Source organism: Galeopterus variegatus, unplaced genomic scaffold (assembly GCF_000696425.1).
Source record: "Galeopterus variegatus unplaced genomic scaffold, G_variegatus-3.0.2 Scaffold4243, whole genome shotgun sequence".
Lineage (NCBI taxonomy): Eukaryota > Metazoa > Chordata > Mammalia > Dermoptera > Cynocephalidae > Galeopterus > Galeopterus variegatus.
The window spans coordinates 153,186-175,729 of NW_007730354.1; the positions used below are offsets into that span (position 1 = coordinate 153,186).

A 22,544-nucleotide genomic window follows, 5' to 3' on the forward strand; every position below is an offset into this window, starting at 1 on the left:
TGTGATTTCATTATCCTGTGAATGTGTTTGAGAATGTTGTGAGTGAGTTGTTTGGCTGCTTGCAGGGGGAGAGTTACAGTTACTGCCACTGGTAGCCCTGTCCCCTGGCTCTGCTGTTAAATTACTTGCTTGTCCAGTGTAGCAGGCCCAGAGGTTTTGACACAAAGACTGGAAAAGCAAGAATCATGGCCAAACACCACCCTTTAGTTTTAATACTGTAAAGATAAATATTTATGATAAAATGTAAGTTGATAAATATGTTTATTTAAATAGAGAAGCTGAATGATCCAGAAGGGCAGAAACAAAAGAACATAAAATTTTAAGTACAAAATGGACAGTTTCTCATATCAAGTCTTCTAATTTTACTTTAATTTTCTGCATTTTAAACCATTTCCAGCAGTTTTAAAATAAAACCTCATGTTTTAATTTCTATATTGTTACTTTGCTGCCATGCTGTTAATATGAGTCATGATATCTTGAATTTATGGGGTATGAACAGCCAAGCAGGTTTAGTCATTCCTTTCAGAGCTGCCTTTGTGTCAGTTTGAGGTAACCTTCCTTTCTCTTGAACTTTCTGCCATATCTGTAATGAAGGTATGTGATATCCCTGTTCTAGATTTTTATTTCCCTAACAGCTCCTCCCAGGCTTATTCAGCATGACTCAGCAGCTGGAGGGGCCCCGAATACTTTGAACAGGAGCCAACAGAGAATAATGAAGACTGTGGATTCTCAAGAAATACGAAGACATTCAGAACATTAATATGACACTACCACTACCCAATATTTCATTCATGGGTACTAATCAAGGATTTTGCTACAAAAGTCATTCCTTTTTGTAATCCACAGTGAGTTGAACTATCTCTTTTAACTTCACTTTTTTTTTTTAAATCTATGAAGTTGGAATAGTAATAGCAACTACCATATAGGTTTGTTGTGAGAACTAAATGAGATAATGTAAAGTGTTCACCTGTGCTTGCCATCTGTAAGTATTCAATAATTGTTAGCTCTCATAGCCCACAGTGCATTCTTTTGCTTATCTCTTGTTAAGTATCTAGCTTTTGGGGGATGGGTTAAATTTGTTGGAAACAACTAAATGTCACTTAGAGTAAGGTCTTACAAATAAAATGGGTGAACACTTTGGAGTGAAACCACCTTGGTTCCATAATCCAGGTGTAGCAATGAAGAAGAAAGATGGTTTTTTTTGTGTGTGGATGGCAAACTGTCTCTAAAAGCAATTCCAAAAGACTCCAAAAATTACAGAAGTAGGTATGGAGCATCTAAAATGGACTCCTTGAAAGTAGTTGGCAACTTTGGGGATGCAACAAAAACTAAGATATTGCCCTGCATTAATCCACCCATGAAACATCTTTGAGCAGCTGCTGTATGCCAGGCACTGTGGACTAGTCCCTGCCCTTATGATCTTATGGGAGAGAAAGGCTTTAAACTCTGAACAGTTTTGCAAGCTGCGTCGTGTTGTGATAGCCTATGCTGTGGGTAGTTAACCTAGTAAAGGATGTCACTGTGTGTGTGTGTGTGCGCGCGCGCACGTGTGCATGTGCGCGTATGTATTGATCAGAATTTGATTTGAGAGGATTGCCCTGACTGTAGTGTGAGATCCCCCATATATCTTATACCGTAACTTAGCAAGAGCATTTATTTCTGGTATCCCAGAGAGTCCTTGGGGTCTGTGGAGGGGTGAGGGCAGGAATGAGTGGGCAGGGCTGTCGTCCTTCCACTGTGCTCCACAGCCCTCACCTAACTGCAACATTCCCCATTGATCTGCTTTATACAATGGGCCTCTAAGTGTGAGTTTGTTTGACAAATGTGTCCTGCTGCCTAAAAAAAAAAGGCTAAAATCAACTACATTGTATATTGATAAAATAAAATTAAATTAAAAAAAAAAGTGAAAGCCACTGATTTAAAATATAGTGCTAGTAGTCTTAATTCTCCATTGACTATAACCACACATAGCAGTTTCCTGGCGCAATGCAGGCAGAGCGCCTGCTCAGGCCATTAGGGAGATTTCCTGCTTCTCTCAAGACAGTTGTTCTCTTGTCACACTGCTCTTGGGATGCCTTGTCAGTGGGCAGAGGCTCCCTTAGGAGAGAGGAGATAGGAAGTTAGAAAACATCCTCAAAACCTGTTTTCTTTCAATCTGCTAAATCCACTACCCCCTTTGTAATTTACTACCCATATCCTCTGAGGGGATAGGTGGGGGACGAACTATTGCCAAGCCCTATCCTGGTAGTGTTTACCATGGTGCAGGGCTCTCAGGATTCCAAAGTTACTCTGTGGGTTGGGGCCAGGGCTGCATTTTGACTTTTGTGGGCCCTAGGCACTTTTGCCTTTGGGGGCCCCTTCCACCATGAAAAACATAAAAAAATTTACAACTGTGTTGGTATAAAGATAAATATAATCCATGCTGGATTCATTACTACATGTTCATTATTATTATATTTATTTTTTCTTCTGATTTTAAAATAAATTACAATTAAAACATTTTTGCGGATCTTTAAACTATCATGGATCCTAGGCACTGTGCCTACTGAGTCTACTGGATACGTCAGCCCTGGATAGGGCAGAGGGATTGGGAAGAGAACTCTTCTTCATCTCGTAGCAGGACAGTGTTAAATTAATCAACTCTCTCATTGTTTACTTATAGCACCTTTATGCTCATTTTCTGGTACACTCCCCAACCCCCAGCTTAAACCTACTATGAGATAGACCTACTATGAATCAGTCCCAAGGAGATAAATCTGAGAGGTAGAATTGCCCCCTTTCTCAGAAGACCAAGGCTTTCTTAAGGGTTTCTTCTTATCATGCCTAGATCCTTATAGGATCTATGTTTTCCCAAGTGACTCTCTATACTCATGCAAATGAGACTTGGGAAGTCTGTCCCATCTGACTTTGCCCGACTTACACAAATATATCTGAATCCCTTTTAGACTCAAGATGGGGTTCCCCTATATTTCAAAAACTTGAGGATTATTTTTATTAATCTTTTCCTTTGATCTGTAAAAATATCCTTAAGGAGTGGGGAATGAGAATTAATAAAGACTATTCTTTTAAGCCATCTCCTTATTTCCACTGTCTGTTTCTTAAATTAGGCCCTCATCAGCTTTCTCCTGGATCCTTACATCTTCAGAACGAACTTTCAATTCTTACCCCCAGTAAAATTTATTCACCAGACACTGCTATTAATTTATATTTTAACTAAAAACTTAACTGTATCCCTACTGACCACAGGATGGAGACCAACTCCAAACTATAGTTAGCATAGAGGAGTGTTAATAATTTGACCTTGCTTGCCTCATTTTTTTTCTTTTTTTTTTGCCTTTCACTGTCATTCAGTAGTTGTATCAGTCAGCTAATCCTGTATAACAAAATGACTCTCCAAACTCAGTGGCTTAATAACAATATTATTATAGCTCTCGCATCTGTGGATTAACTGAAGTCAGCCAATCTAGGCTGGTATTGCACAGGTGTCTGTGGGTCAGTTGGCTCATTCTTGTATCAGTGGATCAGGTGAGGACTCTGATCTGGCGGGAGACTAGCTGTGTCAGCTCTGTTCCATGTGTCTCCCTTCTGGGATCTACATCTAGACCAGGCACATCCATGCATGTTTTCTTCCTGGAATCAATGGTTTGACCAGGCATGTGCTTCTCATAGTGACAGCAGAAGTTCAAGAGAGGAACATGCAAGAACTCTTGAGTCCTAGACTTGGAATTGGCCCATCCTTACTTCTGCCTCATTTTATTGGCTAAAGCAAGTCACATGGATGAATCCAGAGTCAGGAGGCAGGAGAATAAACTTTGCCTCTTGTTGTGAAAACTGCAAAGTTACATGGCAAAAGGTATGGATAGAGTGAGAGGTGAAGAATTGGGGCCATTAATGCAATTTACTATACAAGACATCCACTGGGCTTTTAAATTTCAGGAACACACAATGTCTATTAATGAAAGGAACAATAAAGATTCATTCTGGGCCGTTGTGTCCTGAGGAAGCCCGGCAAGTCCATTTTTGCTAAAAGACTATTGCAATGCTTCCTGCTTCTTGGTCCTATGACTTCTTGGGTCCTCTCCCACTGATTCCTGACAGCTATTCAGTGCCTCCTACATGACTGTAGTCTGTTTGATTTTATAGTCTGAGTCAGTTTCTGATGCTCCCGACAAAGAACCTTGACTGAATTCTTTGATAACTTGAATAAGCTCCTTGCTTCTGCCCAGAGATTAGCTTTCTTACTTCAGAAATTAGCAAGATGGGAGGAAGGGAATTAAGGGTGTAGGTAATGTGGTGTAAGTTTTCATAACTTCATATAAACCAAATGAATACATTGATTTCCCTTTTGAATTAGAATCTGGCTTTCAGCAAAACCATCTTAGAGAACTGAGTAAACACGTGCAACCATAAGGTTTATCACCATCCCTTGGAAATGGAGCTAGAGGTAGGAAGTTGGGAAGCCAATATGAAGATACCTTCCATCCTCAGCCTGCTTGACTGCAGTAAATGTCATGTGTGCACCTGCCCCAGGGGAAGGGAAGGTTCCTGAAAACTGGCCCAAGGAGTCTGTCTCTACTTGGAATGCCCTTTGTATCCACTGGACACATTTAGTTCCTACCTTTCTCTTAAGAACCATTTTAAGGAAGTGCTTCCTTCTACTCTAAATCTATTTAATATGTCCCCTCCTCACTGCAATTCCTTGGTACAAATTTACTTTGTGCCTATTTTATGCCATGTGTTATTTTTATTTATCTATACATCAGTATATGCGTTCATCTAGGCTGTGACTACCTAAGTGATCAGAATTGAGTTTTATTTGTCCTTCTGTTTTTAGTAGCATGGATCAAATGAATGCTGAATTTGTTTTATAAGACCATAAACAATCTGGAGTCAAGATTATTTATCTTTTGCCTTTTTTATCTTTTGATCATCTCACATAATACCTTGGACTTAGTAGTCACTCTGTAAATAAATATTTGCTGAATGATGTAAACAAAAATGTGCTTACTCTTGGAGCTCTGAATTTTATTATTGAAGTATTTATTTATGTTATTAAATCATATGTGAGATTAGGAGGCTTAAGAGAATATTTTTATGGATTCTTCCAAAAATTTATCATTTCTTCTCCAAGACCCATTTGAGAAAAGTTTAAGGAGAGGGAATTTAGTATGGAGAAGAGATAACTGAAGGCTGATTATTAATGCTTTTGTATGGTTGATATTAATCACTAATTCTTCATCTTAACTAAGGAAGGTGTATACATTGTCTAGAATATAAACATAGGTTAGATGTTGTTATATATAGATTTGTGTTTCTGAGAGGCCTTACAGAATTTCTTTCATTGGCTTTGTTTAAAAATAAGACAAAGAATCATGTTCTTGGTGTGGGTTTATGACAGGTCTTGCTTCTAGTAAGCTCTTTAAATCTCTGTGATACCACAGTTTTCAAAAATACTGTAGCAATGGTGCATACAATGTGCCTTTTAAAGTTGCTGACAAATGTAATGAAATGTTAGATGATAATATTTCATGACGTATGGGATAATTATGTGGGACAAAGGAGGATGCGTATTAAGTATCACCCAGTGTATATCGATAGCACACATACTTTTTGTTTTGCTTAAGGATCTAGCACAAACTACTTCATTTTTTAATGGATTTTCCAAAGCAATATGTATTTTTTAAAAAGGCTAAGAATAATTGTGCAATAATAGGTAAAAAGGAAAAAAAACACGTACCAAAAAATAAAAATTGTTATGGGATTTTGAGATCTTCGGTTCTCTAGGAAATGCCAGGAAAAATCTGAAGAGCTAGAATTTTACTTTTAGAGCCTTTTTTAGTTAGTGCAACAAATCACTCCAAAATTTGGCAGCTTAAAACAATGAACATTTATTATTTCACACAGTTTCTGTGAGTTGGGAGTCCAGGAGCAGCTTAGCTGTATAATTCTGGCTCTAGGTGTCTCACGTGGTCAGAATCTTCTCTGGGGCTGAAGGATCTGCTTCCAGGATGCCTCAGTAACAAGACTGGCAATTTGGTACTGGTTGTTAGCATGAAACCTCCAGTTCCTCACCATGTGGACCTGTCCACAGGACTGCTTGAGTGTCCTCATGACATGGCAGATGGCTTCCCCCAGAGCTAGTGATCTAAGAGAGAGTAAAGTGGAAGTTGTTATATGTTTTATGACATCGCCACATAGATATAGTAATTTCTGCTATATGTATTGACTATACAGGTCATCCATATTCACTGAGGAGGTGACTACTCAGGAGATGGGAATCACTGGATATCATCTTGGACGATGGCTACTGGAGCGTTTTCGTAATAAGATTTGCAAGTGGTACTGCAAATGTTTGTGTTGAAGATCAGAATAGGTTAGCTGTGCATTAGCTTGTTGATTTTTATTTTAGTTAGCATTTTTGAATGGTTTGACAGGAAAAAACATTTAGAAAATGAATTGAGTTTACTATTTGATTCAGGAACAGCAAAAAACAGAGTTTTTTAGGTTTAGTGTCATTTGAGAAAGCACAACAAATATGTTTTCATCCTTCCTCAGTTTGTGTCTTGAGAATTTTAGTTTTATAGAATCCTGTTGACTAAATAAACAAAAGAGGTATACAAACTTTCAAAATTTATCGATGCAGATGCACAATTATTTTCAGGTGGTCCTATATTAAGATATTATGCTATGAAATAAGAACTATTTTCTCCCTTCCCTCCACCTCCCCACTCCAAGAACCCAACTCTTCCCCAAATTTATTTTTCAATGGCATAATTGGAGATGGTGCTTTTTATGATATTTCTACTCTTATTCTCATCTCTGTGTATAAATTGGATTCCTATGGAGCTTGGAGCCTGTACATGACATTCATGCTTGGCTAAATATACTGATCTCACATAGCTCGTCATAACTCACTAAATAGTTGGTGCTTAATTCAAAAGAATATCATACCTGACTTAGATACTATAAATTAAACACAGGCACATTAACTCCAATTTCTATAATATGTTTCTGAAAGGAAAAGCCTAGATTTTGTGTTCTCTTCTCCAGTATGAATGTCAAGGAATAAAGAATGTGCACTGCTCCAATATAGGCTTGATCAGGTTCTGGAAATATATTTCTGATTCCATCTGTGTTAGATGACCTGGTTTAAACGAGCTTCTCATGAATACCTCAATTTTTTATTTTTCTAAAAACAGTGTATTGTTCTGTGGTATAGAGAAGTGATACTATAAAAAGTGGGAATATTATTTGAAACACAGTAATTCTGTGTGTCTGGAATTACTGTATTTCTTGAACAGGCTTAAGAAATAGACTATATTCTGTTAGGACTTTGTGGAAAGGGTGCCATACATACTTAGTTACAGATAGTGCCTGTAGCAATTTTGATGTTTAAATTTATATGGCAGCCATTCAAGTTCTGTTTTTTTTTTTTTTTTCAAATCACATTTTTCAGAACTGACAGTTCTACTGAATACAGGGTCCAGCCATCCAGAACAGTCAAATAAAATGTTTAATTAAAAAAAAAAAGTCAAAGGTAGCACAAACGAATGCAAAGCAGCCGTGACACATTCTTGTGCTGATAATCAGGATTCTACAGGGCAATGCCATCAGAGTTTTGCCTGTAGGAAGCAGAGAAAGTCAATGCAAATCACAGCAGTTTCTCAAGATAGTAACCCGTGGGGACAGGTATTTGTTTAGGGCCATAAAATGTCTTCTTTCCTTGTTTCTGAAATTTGAACTCCACAGTAAGTTATTTAAAGACAGTGCACCTTGAATAAATGCTAAAGAAACCATAAAAGGGGATATGTTAGAAATGCTCTTTTGGCCTGTGTCATAATGGCTAGTGTCATTTGGGGAGAACCTGGATTGCATGATAACGAGTTGGTGGGGGGAGTTGCTCTCCTCCTCCCTTTTCTTAATGATGATTGAAAACATACTGGGCCTGCCTCACAGGCAGAGAACACTGCTGCTTCTGTTGCTGGTCCATCTGCTTTAAGCAGTTTAGGGGAAAGACCATGTGCTCTGTTTGTTTTGAATACTACACAGCACCCTTTGGGGCTCAAAGCTGTGGTTTCAGTGTCTGTGAAATTTGGGCTCCCTTCAGATTTTGTTGATCTTTCAAGTTCCTTCCAGCTCTGACATTTTGGATTCTAAGTTTGATGCCACAGGTGGAAACTGCTTTTGTGAAACACATAAAAAAATGTATCCAGGATGGTGAGGCTGGGCTGCTCCCAGCGTTTTACATACATTTTCAATTATTTATGGTATTTTAAAAATCTGTTAAGCACTTTGCTAGACCCGGTGAAAGATGTAGAAATATACTGCTAGTTATAGTTTGTGACTCAGGAAGACAAGATAGATTTTAATGAATGTTAGACAAAATGCTAATTGTATTTCTTGAAAAAGTGCTCTTTGATTTTCTTCTTAGTATCAGATCCAAGATTTCTGATTCATGTCAATTTTTGTGTCTTGGTAAATTTTTGAAGTTTTCCTCACATTTCTTAAAGCACTGTAGTTTATATTTTTTGTTGCTTTAGTGGTTTTGTTACTTTTCTCATTTTGTGAATCAGTATTCTTTATGAATAGCCTTGTTTCTAATAATTTTCTATTGATTATTTTGGGGTTTCTGGGCTTATAGTAATAGCCTCCTCAAAGAACAGTAATGTGATTAATTCATTTGTTCTTATATGTTTTGTTTCTAGAGTTTCCAGTATAGTGTCAAATTATGATTGTTACAATAGGCATCCTCATTTTGCTTTTTGTTTTAATGTGAATAATAATAGCTATTATTATGTATGACATTTTCTTTTTCATGTATTATCTCATTTAGTTCTAACAACAAACATATGAGGTATGTACTATTTTTATCCCCACTTTACAAAACTGAGGCCCAGAGAGATTGAATAACTTGCTCAAGACTACCCTCAAGAGACTGAGTCAAGATTTGAAACCAAAAGCAGAGGATATGTGCTCAACCACTTTATCATACTGTCTTTTGTGTGATTTTCACTTGAGACTACCATGAAGATGATTATGTTTTTTCATTTGACTTACAAATTAATGGATTTCCTAATGTTGAACTAAGTACATTTTTTAAACTCTCACCTGTTATCTCCACATGTGTGTTTGCTGCTAAAATTTAGGTTTAACAGTAACAAAATTATTATTGTCAATAAATCATTATTTTTTACATTACATGTCTTTTAAAAATGTCAAACGTGAATTTTATTTCTCTGGCTTTATTAGACTACAGACAAAAAAAATCCTTTTGTCATTGGACAATGTATTATAGTTACCAAGTATGAATTGTATTGCTATGCTAATTAAAGATGTCTAAGGAGCAAAGAAATGACATTTGTTGCATACCTAGTATTTCCAAGTGCTCATTACAGCCAATCACTTGTTTTTTTACACTGAGGTGAAATTCACATAACATAAAATTAACCATCTTCAAGTGCACAGTGCAGTGGCATCAGCATTCACAGTGTTGAGCAACCATCACCCTCTAGTTCCAAAACCCTTTAATCACCCCAAAAGGATACCCTATACACATTAAACAGTCACTCCCTTTTCCCATCTCCCCAGCCCCTGGCAACAACTAGTCAGCTTTCTGTTTCTATGGATTTACCTATTCTGGATGTTTCATATAAATGGAGTCATACAATATATGATCTTTGGTGACTGGCTTCTTTCACTTAGCATAATATTTTCAAGGTTCATCCACATTGTAGCACGTATCAGTACTTCATTTTTTTTTTTTGGTTGAATGATATTCCATTGTATGGATATACCACATTGTGTTTATCCATTCATCAATTGATGGACATTTGAATTGTTTCCACATTTTAGTTATTGTGAACAGTATTGCTATGAACATCAATGTACAGTTATTTGAATACCTGATTTCAATTCTTTTAGGCATATTCTAAAAAATTGAATTGCTGGATCATACAATAACTGTATGTTTAAATTTTGGGGAGGGACCACCAAACTTTTCCACAGTGGCTACATAATTTTACATTTTTACCAACAGTGTAAGAGGGTTCCAGTTTCTCCACATCCTTGCCAACTCTTGTCATTTTCTTTCTTTCTTTCTTTTTTAAAAATTATTGCCATCCTAGTAGGTGTGAAGTGGTGTCTCATTATGATTTTGTTTTGTGTTTCCCTAATTACTAAAGGTGTTGGACATTTTTCATGTGCATGTTGGCTTTTTATGTCTTGTTTGGAGAAATATCTATACCAATCCTTTGACTATTTTTTTTGCCTATATAGAAATGCATCTTTATTGTCTATTTTCTCTCCTGTGATTCTTTCTCACTTTTACCAAATAAATCATAGGGTTTTCTAAAGTAGAGAGTGAGTGCTGCAACTTCTAGCATATTTTTGTTTCATGTTAGTGTTAAGACTGTGCCAAAGGGCAGAATACTAGACAATTCTCTGTTGCATGGTGGTAATAATGAGAGCAAGTGATTCTGAGAGGAAAAACTTGCTTTTGTGTGAGAAGTGCTTGTATGAGAAATGCTGAGGTCACTAACAATAAAGAATAATTAGTAAGAGAACTAAGCTCAGAGAGAGTAGGGTGCTAGGACAGTTACAACAGGTAGGAAGAGGGAGGGAGGGAATTATTAAGCTGATAATCAGGGTACTTGCTTTGGAACCTTTTTCTGCCTTTTCCATCTTAAAAATTACTAGTGTTATCGCCAAAGAGTGCTACTAACTTCAAAGCCAGGAATCTGCCCATTTTTAATTATGTTGTCTTTTTGTTGAGTTCTAAGAGTTCTTTATATGCAAGTGTACTTCAAAAAGTTCATGGAAAGATTTGTATTATCTTTTAATTATATTTTCTGCAAACTTTTCAAAGTATCCTCATATTCTTAATATTAGATCCTTAACAGATAAATGGTTTGCAAATATTTTCTTTCATTCTGTATGATGTGTTTTCACTTTCTAAATAGTGTCCTTTGATGAACAGAAATTTAAAATTTTGATGAAGTACAATTTATTTTTTCCTTTTTTGCTTATGCTTTTGTTGTCATTTCTAAGAATCTATTGCCAAATCCAAGGTCATGAAGATTTACTTTTATGTTTTCTTCCGCGAATTTTATAGTGTATAGTTTATAGTTCTTACACTTAGGTATTTGATCCATTTTGAGTTAAATTTTTGTATCACATTAAATAGGGGTCCAACTTTATTCTTTTGTGTGTTGATATCCAGTTGTCCCAGCACTACTTGAAGAGACTATTTGTTCCCCATTGAATGGTCTTGGAACCCTTATCAAAGATCAATTAACCACATAGTTGGATAGGTTTATTTCTGGACTCTCAATTCTGTTCCATTGATCTAGATGTTTATCTTTAGGCTGGTACCACACTGTTATGACTACTAGCTTGATAATAATTTTTGAAATAGGGAAATGTAAGTCCTCTAATCTTATTTTTCTTTTTCAAGATTGTTTTGCCTATTCCGGGTTCCTTTCAATTCCATATGAATTTTAGAATCAGCTTTTCTATTTCTGCAAAAAATGCCCTTAGGATTTTGATAGGGATTGCATAGAATCTATGGATTGCTTTGGGGAGTCTTATCATCTTGACAATATTAAGTCTTCCAATCCATGAACGTAAAATGTTTTCTCTTTCATTTAAGTCATCTTTAATTTCTCTCAGCAAGTGATTGGACAAGTCTGTGCCTCCTTGGTTAAATTTATTCCCAAGTTGAACTTTGAAAAGGAGAGAACAGAACTGAGGCTAACAGATGTGGGAAAGGTGGGGGAAGAGGGGATAGTGAGAAATTGGTAAAGGGCCACAAAAAATAATTACATTGTGTAATGCTGAATATACCAATTATCCTGATTTGAGCATCACATATTGCACACAGGTATTTATATTGTACCCCACAAATATGTGCAATTAGTTATGTTTCAATAAAAAAAAAATTATTCCTAAGTATTTTATTCTGATTGATGCTATTGTAAATGAAATTTTCTTAATTTTATTTTCTGAATGTTCATTGTTAGTGTATAGAAATACATCTGATTTTTATATATTTATCTTGTACCCTGCAACTTTGGTGAAATTGTTTATTAGCTCTAATAATTTTTTTTTGTTGTTGCTTTTTGGTGTTCTTCATGATTTTTCTCTACATATGATCATACATTTGCAAATAAAGATAATTTTACTTCTTCCTGTCCAATTTGGATGCTCATGCTCTCCTTCCTTTCTTCTTTCCTTCCTTCCTTTCTCCTTTTCTTTTTCCCTTTCTCTCTTTAGCCTTATTGCCCTGAGTAGAACTTCCAGTACTGTGTTGGATAGAGATGGTGAAATCAAGCACCCTTGTCTTTTTCTTGTTATTAAAGAAAATGCTTTCACCGTTGAGTATATTAGCTCTGCAGTTTTCATAAATGTTCTTTATCAGGCTGGGGAAGTTTCCTTCTATTTCTAGTTTTTCTTGTTTGTTTGTTTTTGTTTTTTGCAGCTTGCCCCAGTATGGGGATCTGCTATTCCTAGTTTTTTTTAGTGTTTTTTTCCTTCAAATCATAAAAGGGCTTTGGATTTTCTTATATCCTTTTTCTGCATCAATAAAGGTGATCATATGTTGTCACTGTTTATCCCTTCATTCTATTAATGTGGTATATTACATTGATGGACTTTTGTATGTTGAACCATCCTTGCATTCCTGGGCTAAAGCCCATTGGCTGTGTTTTATAATCATAATTTGTTGCTGGTTCAGTTTGCTAATATTTTGAGTTTGAGAAGGAGTGATATTAATTCTTCTTTAAATGTTTAGTAGAATTCTCTAGTGAAGCCATCTGGGGCCTGGGATATTCTTTGTTGGGAGATTTTTGATTACTGATTAAATCTCTTTACTTGTTATAGGTCTGATCAAATTTTCAGTTTCTTCTTGGATCAGTTTTAGATGTCTTTTTTAGTGTAATTCCTGACATTTGCATTTAGTTTTGTGAGCCGTTTAAAAATTATTCAGACTATTACTTATGTTTAAGTAGTTTCATTGCATATGACCTTTACTTATTTATTATATTTTAACTGCTATTTTTGAGCCCTTCATTGCCTCTTCAAATAATTTTTCTGGAAGGTTAATTGATGTTTGGTGAATTTTCTGAGCTGAGTATATCTGTGATCCTCACTACAGAGGAGACATACAGAGCCAAGTGGGTAGGATGTCCCTGTTCTCTGCTTGGTGTGGGCTTATTGTCAAGAGGTTCTTTTTGTGGCTCCTGACCTCATGGAGTCACATGCAAAAAGTGTTCCTCAGATCTTACTTGTAGAAATTTCTTAGCGTCTGAGACAGATTTCACTATCTTCCTAATTGACTCCACATCTCCAGTGCTGCCTAGCTGAAACCCTCTCTGCATTTTCTGCCCCAGTTGAATATTGAGAGCTCTACCCACCAAGTAATCATTTGCATTTTGCATCTCAGAATGTCAGAACACCTTTTGTGAGGCATGAACTTAGACACCTGGTATATCTCTAATTAAATATTTTACAGAATGTGTAATTTCACTTTTTGCTTGCTGAGTTTTACTTTGAGTTTTGAAAGTTTTTTTTGCTGAATATTGAAGTTGATGTTGACAATTCTTTTTTTCAGTATAGGTACTTTAAATATGTTGCTTCATTGTCTTCTGGCTTGCACAGTTTTGATAAGAAATCTATGGTATTACTTTGTGGTAATTAGCCTCTGATAATTCTTTGTTTCTTTGTACTTAATGTTTCTTTTTTCACTGGATGTTTATAGGAATTTTTATTACTGGTTTTCATTTTGTTGATTGTAATGTACTTAGTGCAGTGTTCTTTGTGTGCTTCTGCATTGGAATTCAGCTTCTTGCATCAGGAGGTTTATAGTTGTCATGAAATTTGGAAAAATTTTGGCCGTTTTTTGTGCAAATATTTTCTGTTTCTCCTCACCACCCTTTCTGAGATTCCAATCAAATATTGGTTAGACTGAGTATTTGTTCATTTTATTTCAGTTTTATTTCCTTCCGTGATTTATTTTGCATGGTTTCTATTGGTATGTCTTTAAGTTAAATTGATATTTTCTTCTGCAATGTCTTTTCTGCTTTTAATACCACTCAGTGAATTTTTATTTCAGATTATATATATTTTGCCTATAGATGTTCCATTTGATTCTTTTTTCAATCTCATATTTGTTCTTCATTATGTTACATTTTTATTTCACTTTGAACATTTATAATCTTTATATTAGAAGCTTAAGATCCTCATCCTCATCTGCTAATTCCAGCATCTCTGTCATTTCTGGGTCTTTTTCTACTGATTTTTCTCCTGGATGTGTATCATATGTTGTGTTGCTTCATATGACCAATAACTTTTTTTTTTTTTTTTTTTTTTTTTCCTTTTTTTTTTTTTTTTTTTTTTTTTTTTTTTTTTTGCGGCTGGTCAGTATGGGGATCTGAACCCTTGACCTTGATGTTATAACACCTGACCACTAACTTTTAACTGGATGCTGGACATTGTGAATTTTACATTATAGAGTACTGGATTTTGTTGACTTCCTTTAAAAAATGTGGGAGTTTGTTATGATAGGCAGTTAAGTTACTTGAAGAGCAGCTTTACCTTTTCAAGCATAGTTTTAAAGCATTTTAAAGTCCAGAAAAGCCTTACCCTAGGGCTAATTTAGCATTACTACTAATGTATGATCTTTTGGGGTTTATAATGAATATGCCATGTATTCAGCATGTCTGGTGGGAGATCTAATAACACCCGGCCTTGTGCGAGCTTTGGGAATTGTGACTTATAGCTCCTTGGTAATTGTTTTCTTCCCTGGCAGTTTTTCTTTGTCTAGTCTCATGGGCTTCACCATTGCATAGCAGATTAGCATTGAGCCAGAGACTCAAGGACCCTATCGAGGTTTCTGGAGCTCTTCATGCAGTGCCCTCATCTCTATGCCGTGCCTTACAAATTCCGGCATCTTTGTCTTCTCCTCTGATTTCTGTCTCTTCAACTTAGTGAGATACCTGGGCTCTGGTTCGTTTCTCCCTTAATGTGTCACAGTCTGGAGATTGTGTCAGGCAGAAATCTGGGGTAATTGTGGCTCTTACCTTGTTTGCTTCCATTCTTTCAGTCGTTGCAGTTCTGCACTGCTTGTCATCCAGTCCTAAAAGAGTTGTTCTTATATATTGTCCAGTTTTATAGCTATTTCTAATGAGAAGGCAGAAGTAGAAGCCAATGGCCTGAGTCCAATCCTTTTGATAAAGCAAAGAAAAAGTAGAAAAACAAGAGTTTTAAAGCACAATGGCTGTTCACATCTGGCTATTGACATCACTAAAAGGATAGAGGAGAAAAGGCCTTAAAAAGTTATGTAGTTAAATGTCAGGTTTAAGAATGATAAAGGTGACTTGAAGGGAGGCACAATAACTTGCCTATTGACACCTGATCTGTGGCCTCACAATTTGCACAGAACCTGCGTCTCTTTATTCCTGGTTCAGTGTTAGTCATTGTAGTGTATGTCTTCTTGCCACTTCAGCTGGGTAGAGAGTGTATCATTGCAATTGGCGTTAATTGTAAAAATGACACTAACAGTTATACCCCGTGAAGTTTTAAGTATATTCACATTCCTTCTTGCTCTTGGTTGGATTAAATTTTAGTTTGTATTTTAGTTTACTTGTGTGGTTTTTTACAGTATCTGATTTAATAGCAATGTCTTACAGTATTTGATTTAATATCACCTAATTGTTTTATTATATCTAATGATATATATAGAGAGAGACCAAAAATTATAATTTAAAAAGCCATGAGTTAGGGGCTGGCCCGGTGGTGCACTGGATAAGTGCGCCGCTTGAGAAGCGCGGCGGCGCTCCCGCCCGAGGGTTCGGATCCCACATACAGACCGGTTCCCGCTCACTGGCTGAGCGAGGCGCGGGAGCAACACGAGGGTTGCAATCCCGTTGCCGGTCCCCGGTCCGGTACGGGGGCAACACTGAGGGTTGCGATCCATTGCCGGACACGGAAAAAAGACAAAAAAAAATAAAAAAAATAAAAAAAAATAAAAAGCCATGAGTTAGAAAGAAAAAACAGAAATATTTTCATTGTGTCTTTTTTCTGTATTCTTCATTTATTGTATGTTATAGACTAGCTTATATTTTCTTATATATTTCTCATTTACTGCATAATTGGCTAGCATTTTGTTATTTTGAATAATATGCCTCAGTGATTGTTAAAATTGGCACTACTTTAATTGTTTCCTTTTCCCTCTTCAAGGATATTCCTTTAATTGGAAAAATGTACCTCAAAACACCTCAGATGCAAGCAGAAACATCTCATACTCAAGCAGAGCAAGGATTACAGATAAATGTTGAGGAACCTCAAATGGTAAAGTCTTTAATAAAAATCCTTCTTGCCTATATCAAAGTAATAGTCTGCCTCCTGTTGCTTGAATGTTTATAGAGAGAGTTTAAAAAAAATTCCTTCTGATTTGTTTTAGAGGTGTGTTTAACTGTAAGTATATCTAATCCAACAGCACATTGGGAGTGCTGGCTGTTTTGGCTCAGTGCTTCTGACTATCATAGACCTCTGAGCTAAGGCACAAAACTCTTTGGAGGAGGGAAAGATTTTAACAACTCTTCTGGTTTAGAGACATTTGGATCTAGAAGAAGGTAGTTGGAGAATTAATTAAAAGTTATTAGCTTCTAAGAAAGCATCACTTTAATTGTTAAAAGCATGAACAAGGGGAAAATTTTGTTGAAATATATGGACAATTGGTGACAAAAGTTTGTTTCAGAAATGAAGCTTCTTTTTTATCTATTATTGGCAAAATAATTGTGGGATTTAAAGTAATCTGGAACATATTCCCTGTGAATGGGAAGTTTCTCCCATGTATGTACAGAAATTCACATTTACATAAAAAAGTGAAGGAATGAATGATCAGTTCCTTTACAGAGGATTCATAAAATCATACATTAAATAGTAAGCTCCTTAGGTTTCTGGGAATATGACCTTATATACATAAAAATTGAGATCATACTTCATTTTTAGGATAACATATCATGTTCAGAAAGCATATGGAATCTTTTCTTTTTACACAAGCCATGGATCTTGTAGGGTTAGAGTTACCACAAATGGTAGAACTTCTAGCGTTTGAGATGCTTCTAGTTGCGACCATGTTTTTTTTCCCCTTTGTATTCTCATCACCAGCTTCAGGACCCAGTATATGGTGAGATTAGTAGCCACTTGGTAATGGTAGGTGGATAAATCAATTGTGAAGCCTTACCACACATGCTATAGACTTAAGACTGACTTGTAGGGTAGCCGCCTCTAGGTGACACCATTTACAGATAGATATCAAAACTTCTGACCTTTAAGCCTCTAATAGGTACAGTAAACTGAAAGTACATGATCAGATAGGCTTAGCAAAATAGAAATCTTCTTAAACAGAATAAGCTTAGTATTATTCACTGCATTCATGTAAAGTGTAATGAAGAAAACTATGAAAAAAGCTATTAGGTATGCAGCTTAGTCATCTTGATTATTATTATTTTTTTTTTGTCTTTTTGTCTTTTTCCGTGTCCGGCAATGGATCGCAACCCTCAGTGTTGCCCCCGTACCGGACCGGGGACCGGCAACGGGATTGCAACCCTCGTGTTGCTCCCGCGCCTCGCTCAGCCAGTGAGCGGGAACCGGTTCGTATGTGGGATCCGAACCCTCGGGCGGGAGCGCCGCCGCGCTTCCCAAGCGGCGCACTATCCAGTGCGCCACCGGGCCGGCCCTCATCTTGATTATTTTAAATAAAGATTTAAACAAAAATATTGACTTCTGTGGGAACCATTTCCTCAGCTTTGACATTTACTAGCAATCTCTGGACCTCTTCTGGCCATTGGGTTTTTTATGAGGAAATTTACTGCTGCTTTAGAGATAGAATACTTCTTAACTTGATACCTGGCCATGGTAGAAAGGCTCCCTCCTGGTTTCTTTCATTCCTGACACATTTTTTCTGGTGTCTACCCTGTGACAGATGGCAGAACTCTATCTATCATCATATCTGTCCCTTAGACTGCCCCAGAAGCTTCCCCTGGTAGTTACTGGGCTGAAGTTTGGCTGGGCAGCACTGGGCGGCCTGCTCCCATCCCAGAAGGGCCTGCTCTGACAAAGTGGTGCCTGGCACCCTACCCTCAGAACCTGGTGGCCTCACTCGTGAGCATCCCAATGCCACAGGCCAAAGCTCTCTTAGTTATTTGGTGAAACTTTCTTCTTTTTGAAGAGGATCATTCCTAATGGAATACCTTTTCCTTTTAATTACCCACCATTTTGAATGTAACAGTTTTCGAGCTATCATGGTGAATGATTTCCTCATATACTCACCAAAAACAAAGCTGGAGTTTATTCATTCATTTCTTATTCTATTATGTGCCAGGCATTGTTCTGAACATGGGTGATGCAAAGATAGAAAAGACAGTTATTGCCCTGAAGGAGCTCATTTAGGGAGTAAACTGATGAATGAAGAGAGTACACTATTTAATGATTATTCTTATAGAGACTAATTACATAGTAGAGAAAAAAACTGAAATAGTTTTATTTATTTATTTATTCATTTACTTATTCACAAATAATTGCAGAGTGTTCATAATGCACTAAATGCTTGAAATATAAAAGGTAAGTTAGACATATTTCTTTTTTAAGGAGTTCTCAAATTTTAAAGTTTTGTAATACTCTAACTTTTTAGTCTCAGGATGACTTTACACTCTTAAAAATTATTTTAGGGATCCAAAGGAATTTTTTTGTTTTTGTTTTTTTTGGCAACTGGCCGGTACACAGATCTGAATCCTTGAGAATTTTTGTTTATGTGGATTATATCAACCAAATATTTACCCTATTAGAAATTAAAACAGAAAAATTTGAAATATTTATTTATTTATTTAAAATAACAATAATAAGCCAGTTGCATATTAACATAAAGACTTTTTTTAGGAAAATATGTTTTTCAAAACAAAAAAGTTTGAGAAGAGTAGGATTGTTGTATTTTTTTTTGTTGTTTGCAAATCTAATGTCTGGTTTAATAGAGGGCTTGATTCTCATACCTGCTTCAGCATTCAGTGTGTTGTAAAATGTGCTTTTGGTCAAAGTATATTAAGTAAATCTGGTCTCATATAGATTGAAAAGGGAGTCATATTTTAATAGCATTTTTTACATAATTATGAATGCTTTTTTTTTTGTTAATGCACCAAAACTTCACATGTGGTAGTTTCTTAAAGATTAGTTGCAATGTGGAATCTGAAATCAGATGTACGAACTTATTGCATAATCATTACATTAAAATCCATTGATCAACCTTGAAAAGAATTGGTTCACTGTTTTGCCCACACTGCTTTTCTGTCATCAGTGTAAATTTCAACACAGTGAAAAAGGTAGATAATTCTTAATATTATTATGGAGATAGTTTTGACATTTCAGACATCCTGAAAAGGTCTCAAAGACTGTCAGGAGTCTGTGGACCCCACTTTGAGAACCACTGGTTTATTGGATGAAGGGGAAAAACGGGTTAAGAGAGTACATTTGGGAATCAGGTTGCCTAGGTTCAAACAAAGCTTTGATATTTGCTGAAAATATGACCTTGGACAAGTTACATACCTTCTCTAAGCCTCAGTTTCTTTATCTGTAAAATGGGGTTTCAAACAGTTCCTACTTCGTAGAGTTGTGGTAAATATTAAAATCAGATAAGATAATGCTCATATACGTTGGCTATAAAGATTATGATGACGATGATGATGATTTAGACAATTGTAATATGGTGTGACACATGCTAAAATAGAGGCAGGGCACAGGGGAGAGGTAGGATCAGGAAAGGCCTCTCTGGAGGAGGTGAGTCTGGGCAGAGTCCTGAAGAAGGTGAGTTGCAGCTGGAAGACTATGATTGCCCTTTCTCAGGCTTTTCTTCCTCCATTTTCCATTTTGATGAGTGGTACTGTCATGTATTCACTCTCCCAAAACAGAACCCTGGGAAAATGTGTTGAGGAAGCCAGGAGTGTAAAACTTCCAAAGAAAGAGAATGATCAACGGTGCAAAAGCTATGGAACATAAAATGAATGAGTTTATCACAGGTAGACAGTATAGGAGCAGGGCCCATAACACATATTACCCCAGTATATCTACTTTGCCATTTTATGAAAACAGTTTTATTAACCTCTTTTTACCAATGAGGAAAATGAGGCCAAAAAAGTTTAAATAACTTGACCAAGATCAAATATCTATTAATTTACATATCCAGGATTTGAATTCATTCCCATCTGGTTACAAAAATCTTAATCTTTCCACTATATCACTGTAGCTTTACAAATACTCAAGATTAAAATCTCATTTTACAAAATTAAATTTCTTGGTCCAAGCTATCCCTTCTTGCCTAGTAAAGAAATTTGTATAGTATTTGGCTCTGTATGCCATCTTTTACCCTTTATTTTACTTATTAGCAAATGAAGTGTATCAAAGAACAAAATGAAATAATTGCATTTTAAAGTCATTCTATATAATTCAGACTTTTATGTAAATGAGACTAGTTTTGTCATTTGTTAATTTGAGGCAGTGAAGTTTTAACTGCCAGTGTTCCATAATCCCAGATAATCTTGGTTTAAAATTGGGTAATACCCAAATATGGCTATAAAGATACTTTCCTTAAGTCTTGGTGAAATACAAATGTAAGTCAGTGTGACATTTTTAAGGAACACAAAACAGGCACAGGAGTGATATTTTTTGAGAATTTTTCATTTGGATCCAGGGTGGAGCTGGGGTGTATGTGGTGGACTTCCTGAGGCCTCTGGGTCAGCTCTTCCCCGAGCAACTGAAGTCAGGCTTCTGGAATAGCAACTGGCTATCAGGAAATCCCATTTCTCAGACCTGAGGAACCTCTGGCAGTGCTCCAATGTTACAGTGGACTGAAGGCCAACCTGAGAGCCAATGGGCTAGTGGAAGGGAGAACCAGCAGTAGCTTTTTGTTGAATGTACACTAGCCCTGACTGTGTGTGAGTGTGGGATGGCGTCAGGATGAGACTGGAGTCTTGTTATTTCATCAGAGTTTGTACATAACCATGTGGGGTAGCTAGTTTTCTGAGGCAAGAGCAGAGGAAAAATAATTTGCCAGCCTTCACATTTTTTAAGTCAATTTGAGTGTCTCTTTCTAAATCTTCAAAGGAAACTTACTACCTCTGCATAATTTCAAACAGATGTTTTCCTATTCATTTTGTTGTCAGACAGTGTTGCATAACTGAAAACACTGGAAGGACCAATAAAAAGAACATTCTGGGACATTCATTTTTTCCAACAGAGTATGTTTCCTGAAGCTGTGTCGAGTGTTTTCCAGATTGAACAGGAGGATGTAATAGAATGGGGAGTCTCAGATGCAGAAAGCATTGTATTTAAATCTCAGGAAATTTCAGAAGTTCAGCCAGCACAGGAATCAAGAAAACCTTTGAAAGATGGACAGCCCACAACTGATCCAGCTAAGCAGTCATCTTTAAAGGTAAACAAATATTTATGTTGGAAACCGAGTTCCGAGAGTTGAGGGTGTGCAGGGGGGAAGAAGTAGCCCAGGCAAGGATTAAGGTATGGGGTGGGGGTTTCACCATGAAAAGGTGGCCTCAGAAGTGCAAATTACCCATGTAGAAAAAACGAACATATGTTTTTTGAGGGTTTTTAGTCTCAACTCTAACTGCAGCTCTGGAGAGAGACGACTGATTTCAAGGAGGGAAGGAACCTCAGTACTTTCAGAAATTGACCAAGAGTCTTCCATTTACCATCTTGAGGGAGTCAGGAATTGTAGTCCAGGGACCAGGACTGGGTGAACTTTGTAGCTTTTATAACTTTGCCCCATTTAGGCTTATCCTAACTCCCGAGTCTTTTTCTATTGTGAGAATGTATCCAGATTCATTTTATTTATGTATCATTTTCATAATTTTTACTATATTTACATATCATTTACTTATTTAATACTTTGAGTCAGTCACTTTTTGACAAAGAAATTTATTTAAAAATAGGTATATTATTACTAGGGTTAAAAAACTTGGTCCCTTTTCCCTGAATGTACCATCCTGCATACCATCTTGATTATCACCCAGGGATCCCTCTCCCTAACTGGTTCAGATGGATGCCTCTTCTTGGGTAAACAGCCTTACTAGTCAATTCTCTCATTCTGGGCCCCCCTCACCTCTCCAGTGGTTATGTTCCTACTATGCTTCACCCAAATCAACTGGTCATTACTGGCATTTCAGTTTTTGTCCAAGGCTCCTAACTCTGAAACCTGGGATTTATCTGTGACCTTTCCCCCTTCTTGCCTTTCACATATAATCAGTCTCCAAGGCCTAGATTTTTCCCAAACATTTTTGCTTGTAGCCCCATACTAGTCTGGGTCCTGGTGACCTTATATTTAGATTAGAGCAGTTATCTTATGGTTTTTCTTCATTTCTCAAACCCTACTTTCTTCAGTTCATCCTGCATGACACTAGCCCATTGATCTTCCAGGAATAATAGATAATAAGGAAGATCCACAAGTAATAGTTGACTAGAGAAAATCCACCAGTGCTTTCAGG

General features: G+C 36.6%; 1 protein-coding gene across 1 annotated transcript in view; it reads left to right on the forward strand.

Annotated features, from left to right (window-relative positions):
* The window catches only part of TTC6 (tetratricopeptide repeat domain 6), a gene marked incomplete at its 3' end in the record, with an annotated part of 53,518 nt that overhangs the window by 23,406 nt on the left and 7,568 nt on the right, over positions 1 to 22,544 (forward strand). The window contains exons 2-4 of the mRNA XM_008587070.1: positions 16,234 to 16,349; positions 16,609 to 16,628; positions 21,300 to 21,478. Coding sequence (XP_008585292.1) covers positions 16,234 to 16,349; positions 16,609 to 16,628; positions 21,300 to 21,478 — 315 coding nt within the window. The remainder of the gene's footprint in view (positions 1 to 16,233; positions 16,350 to 16,608; positions 16,629 to 21,299; positions 21,479 to 22,544) is intronic.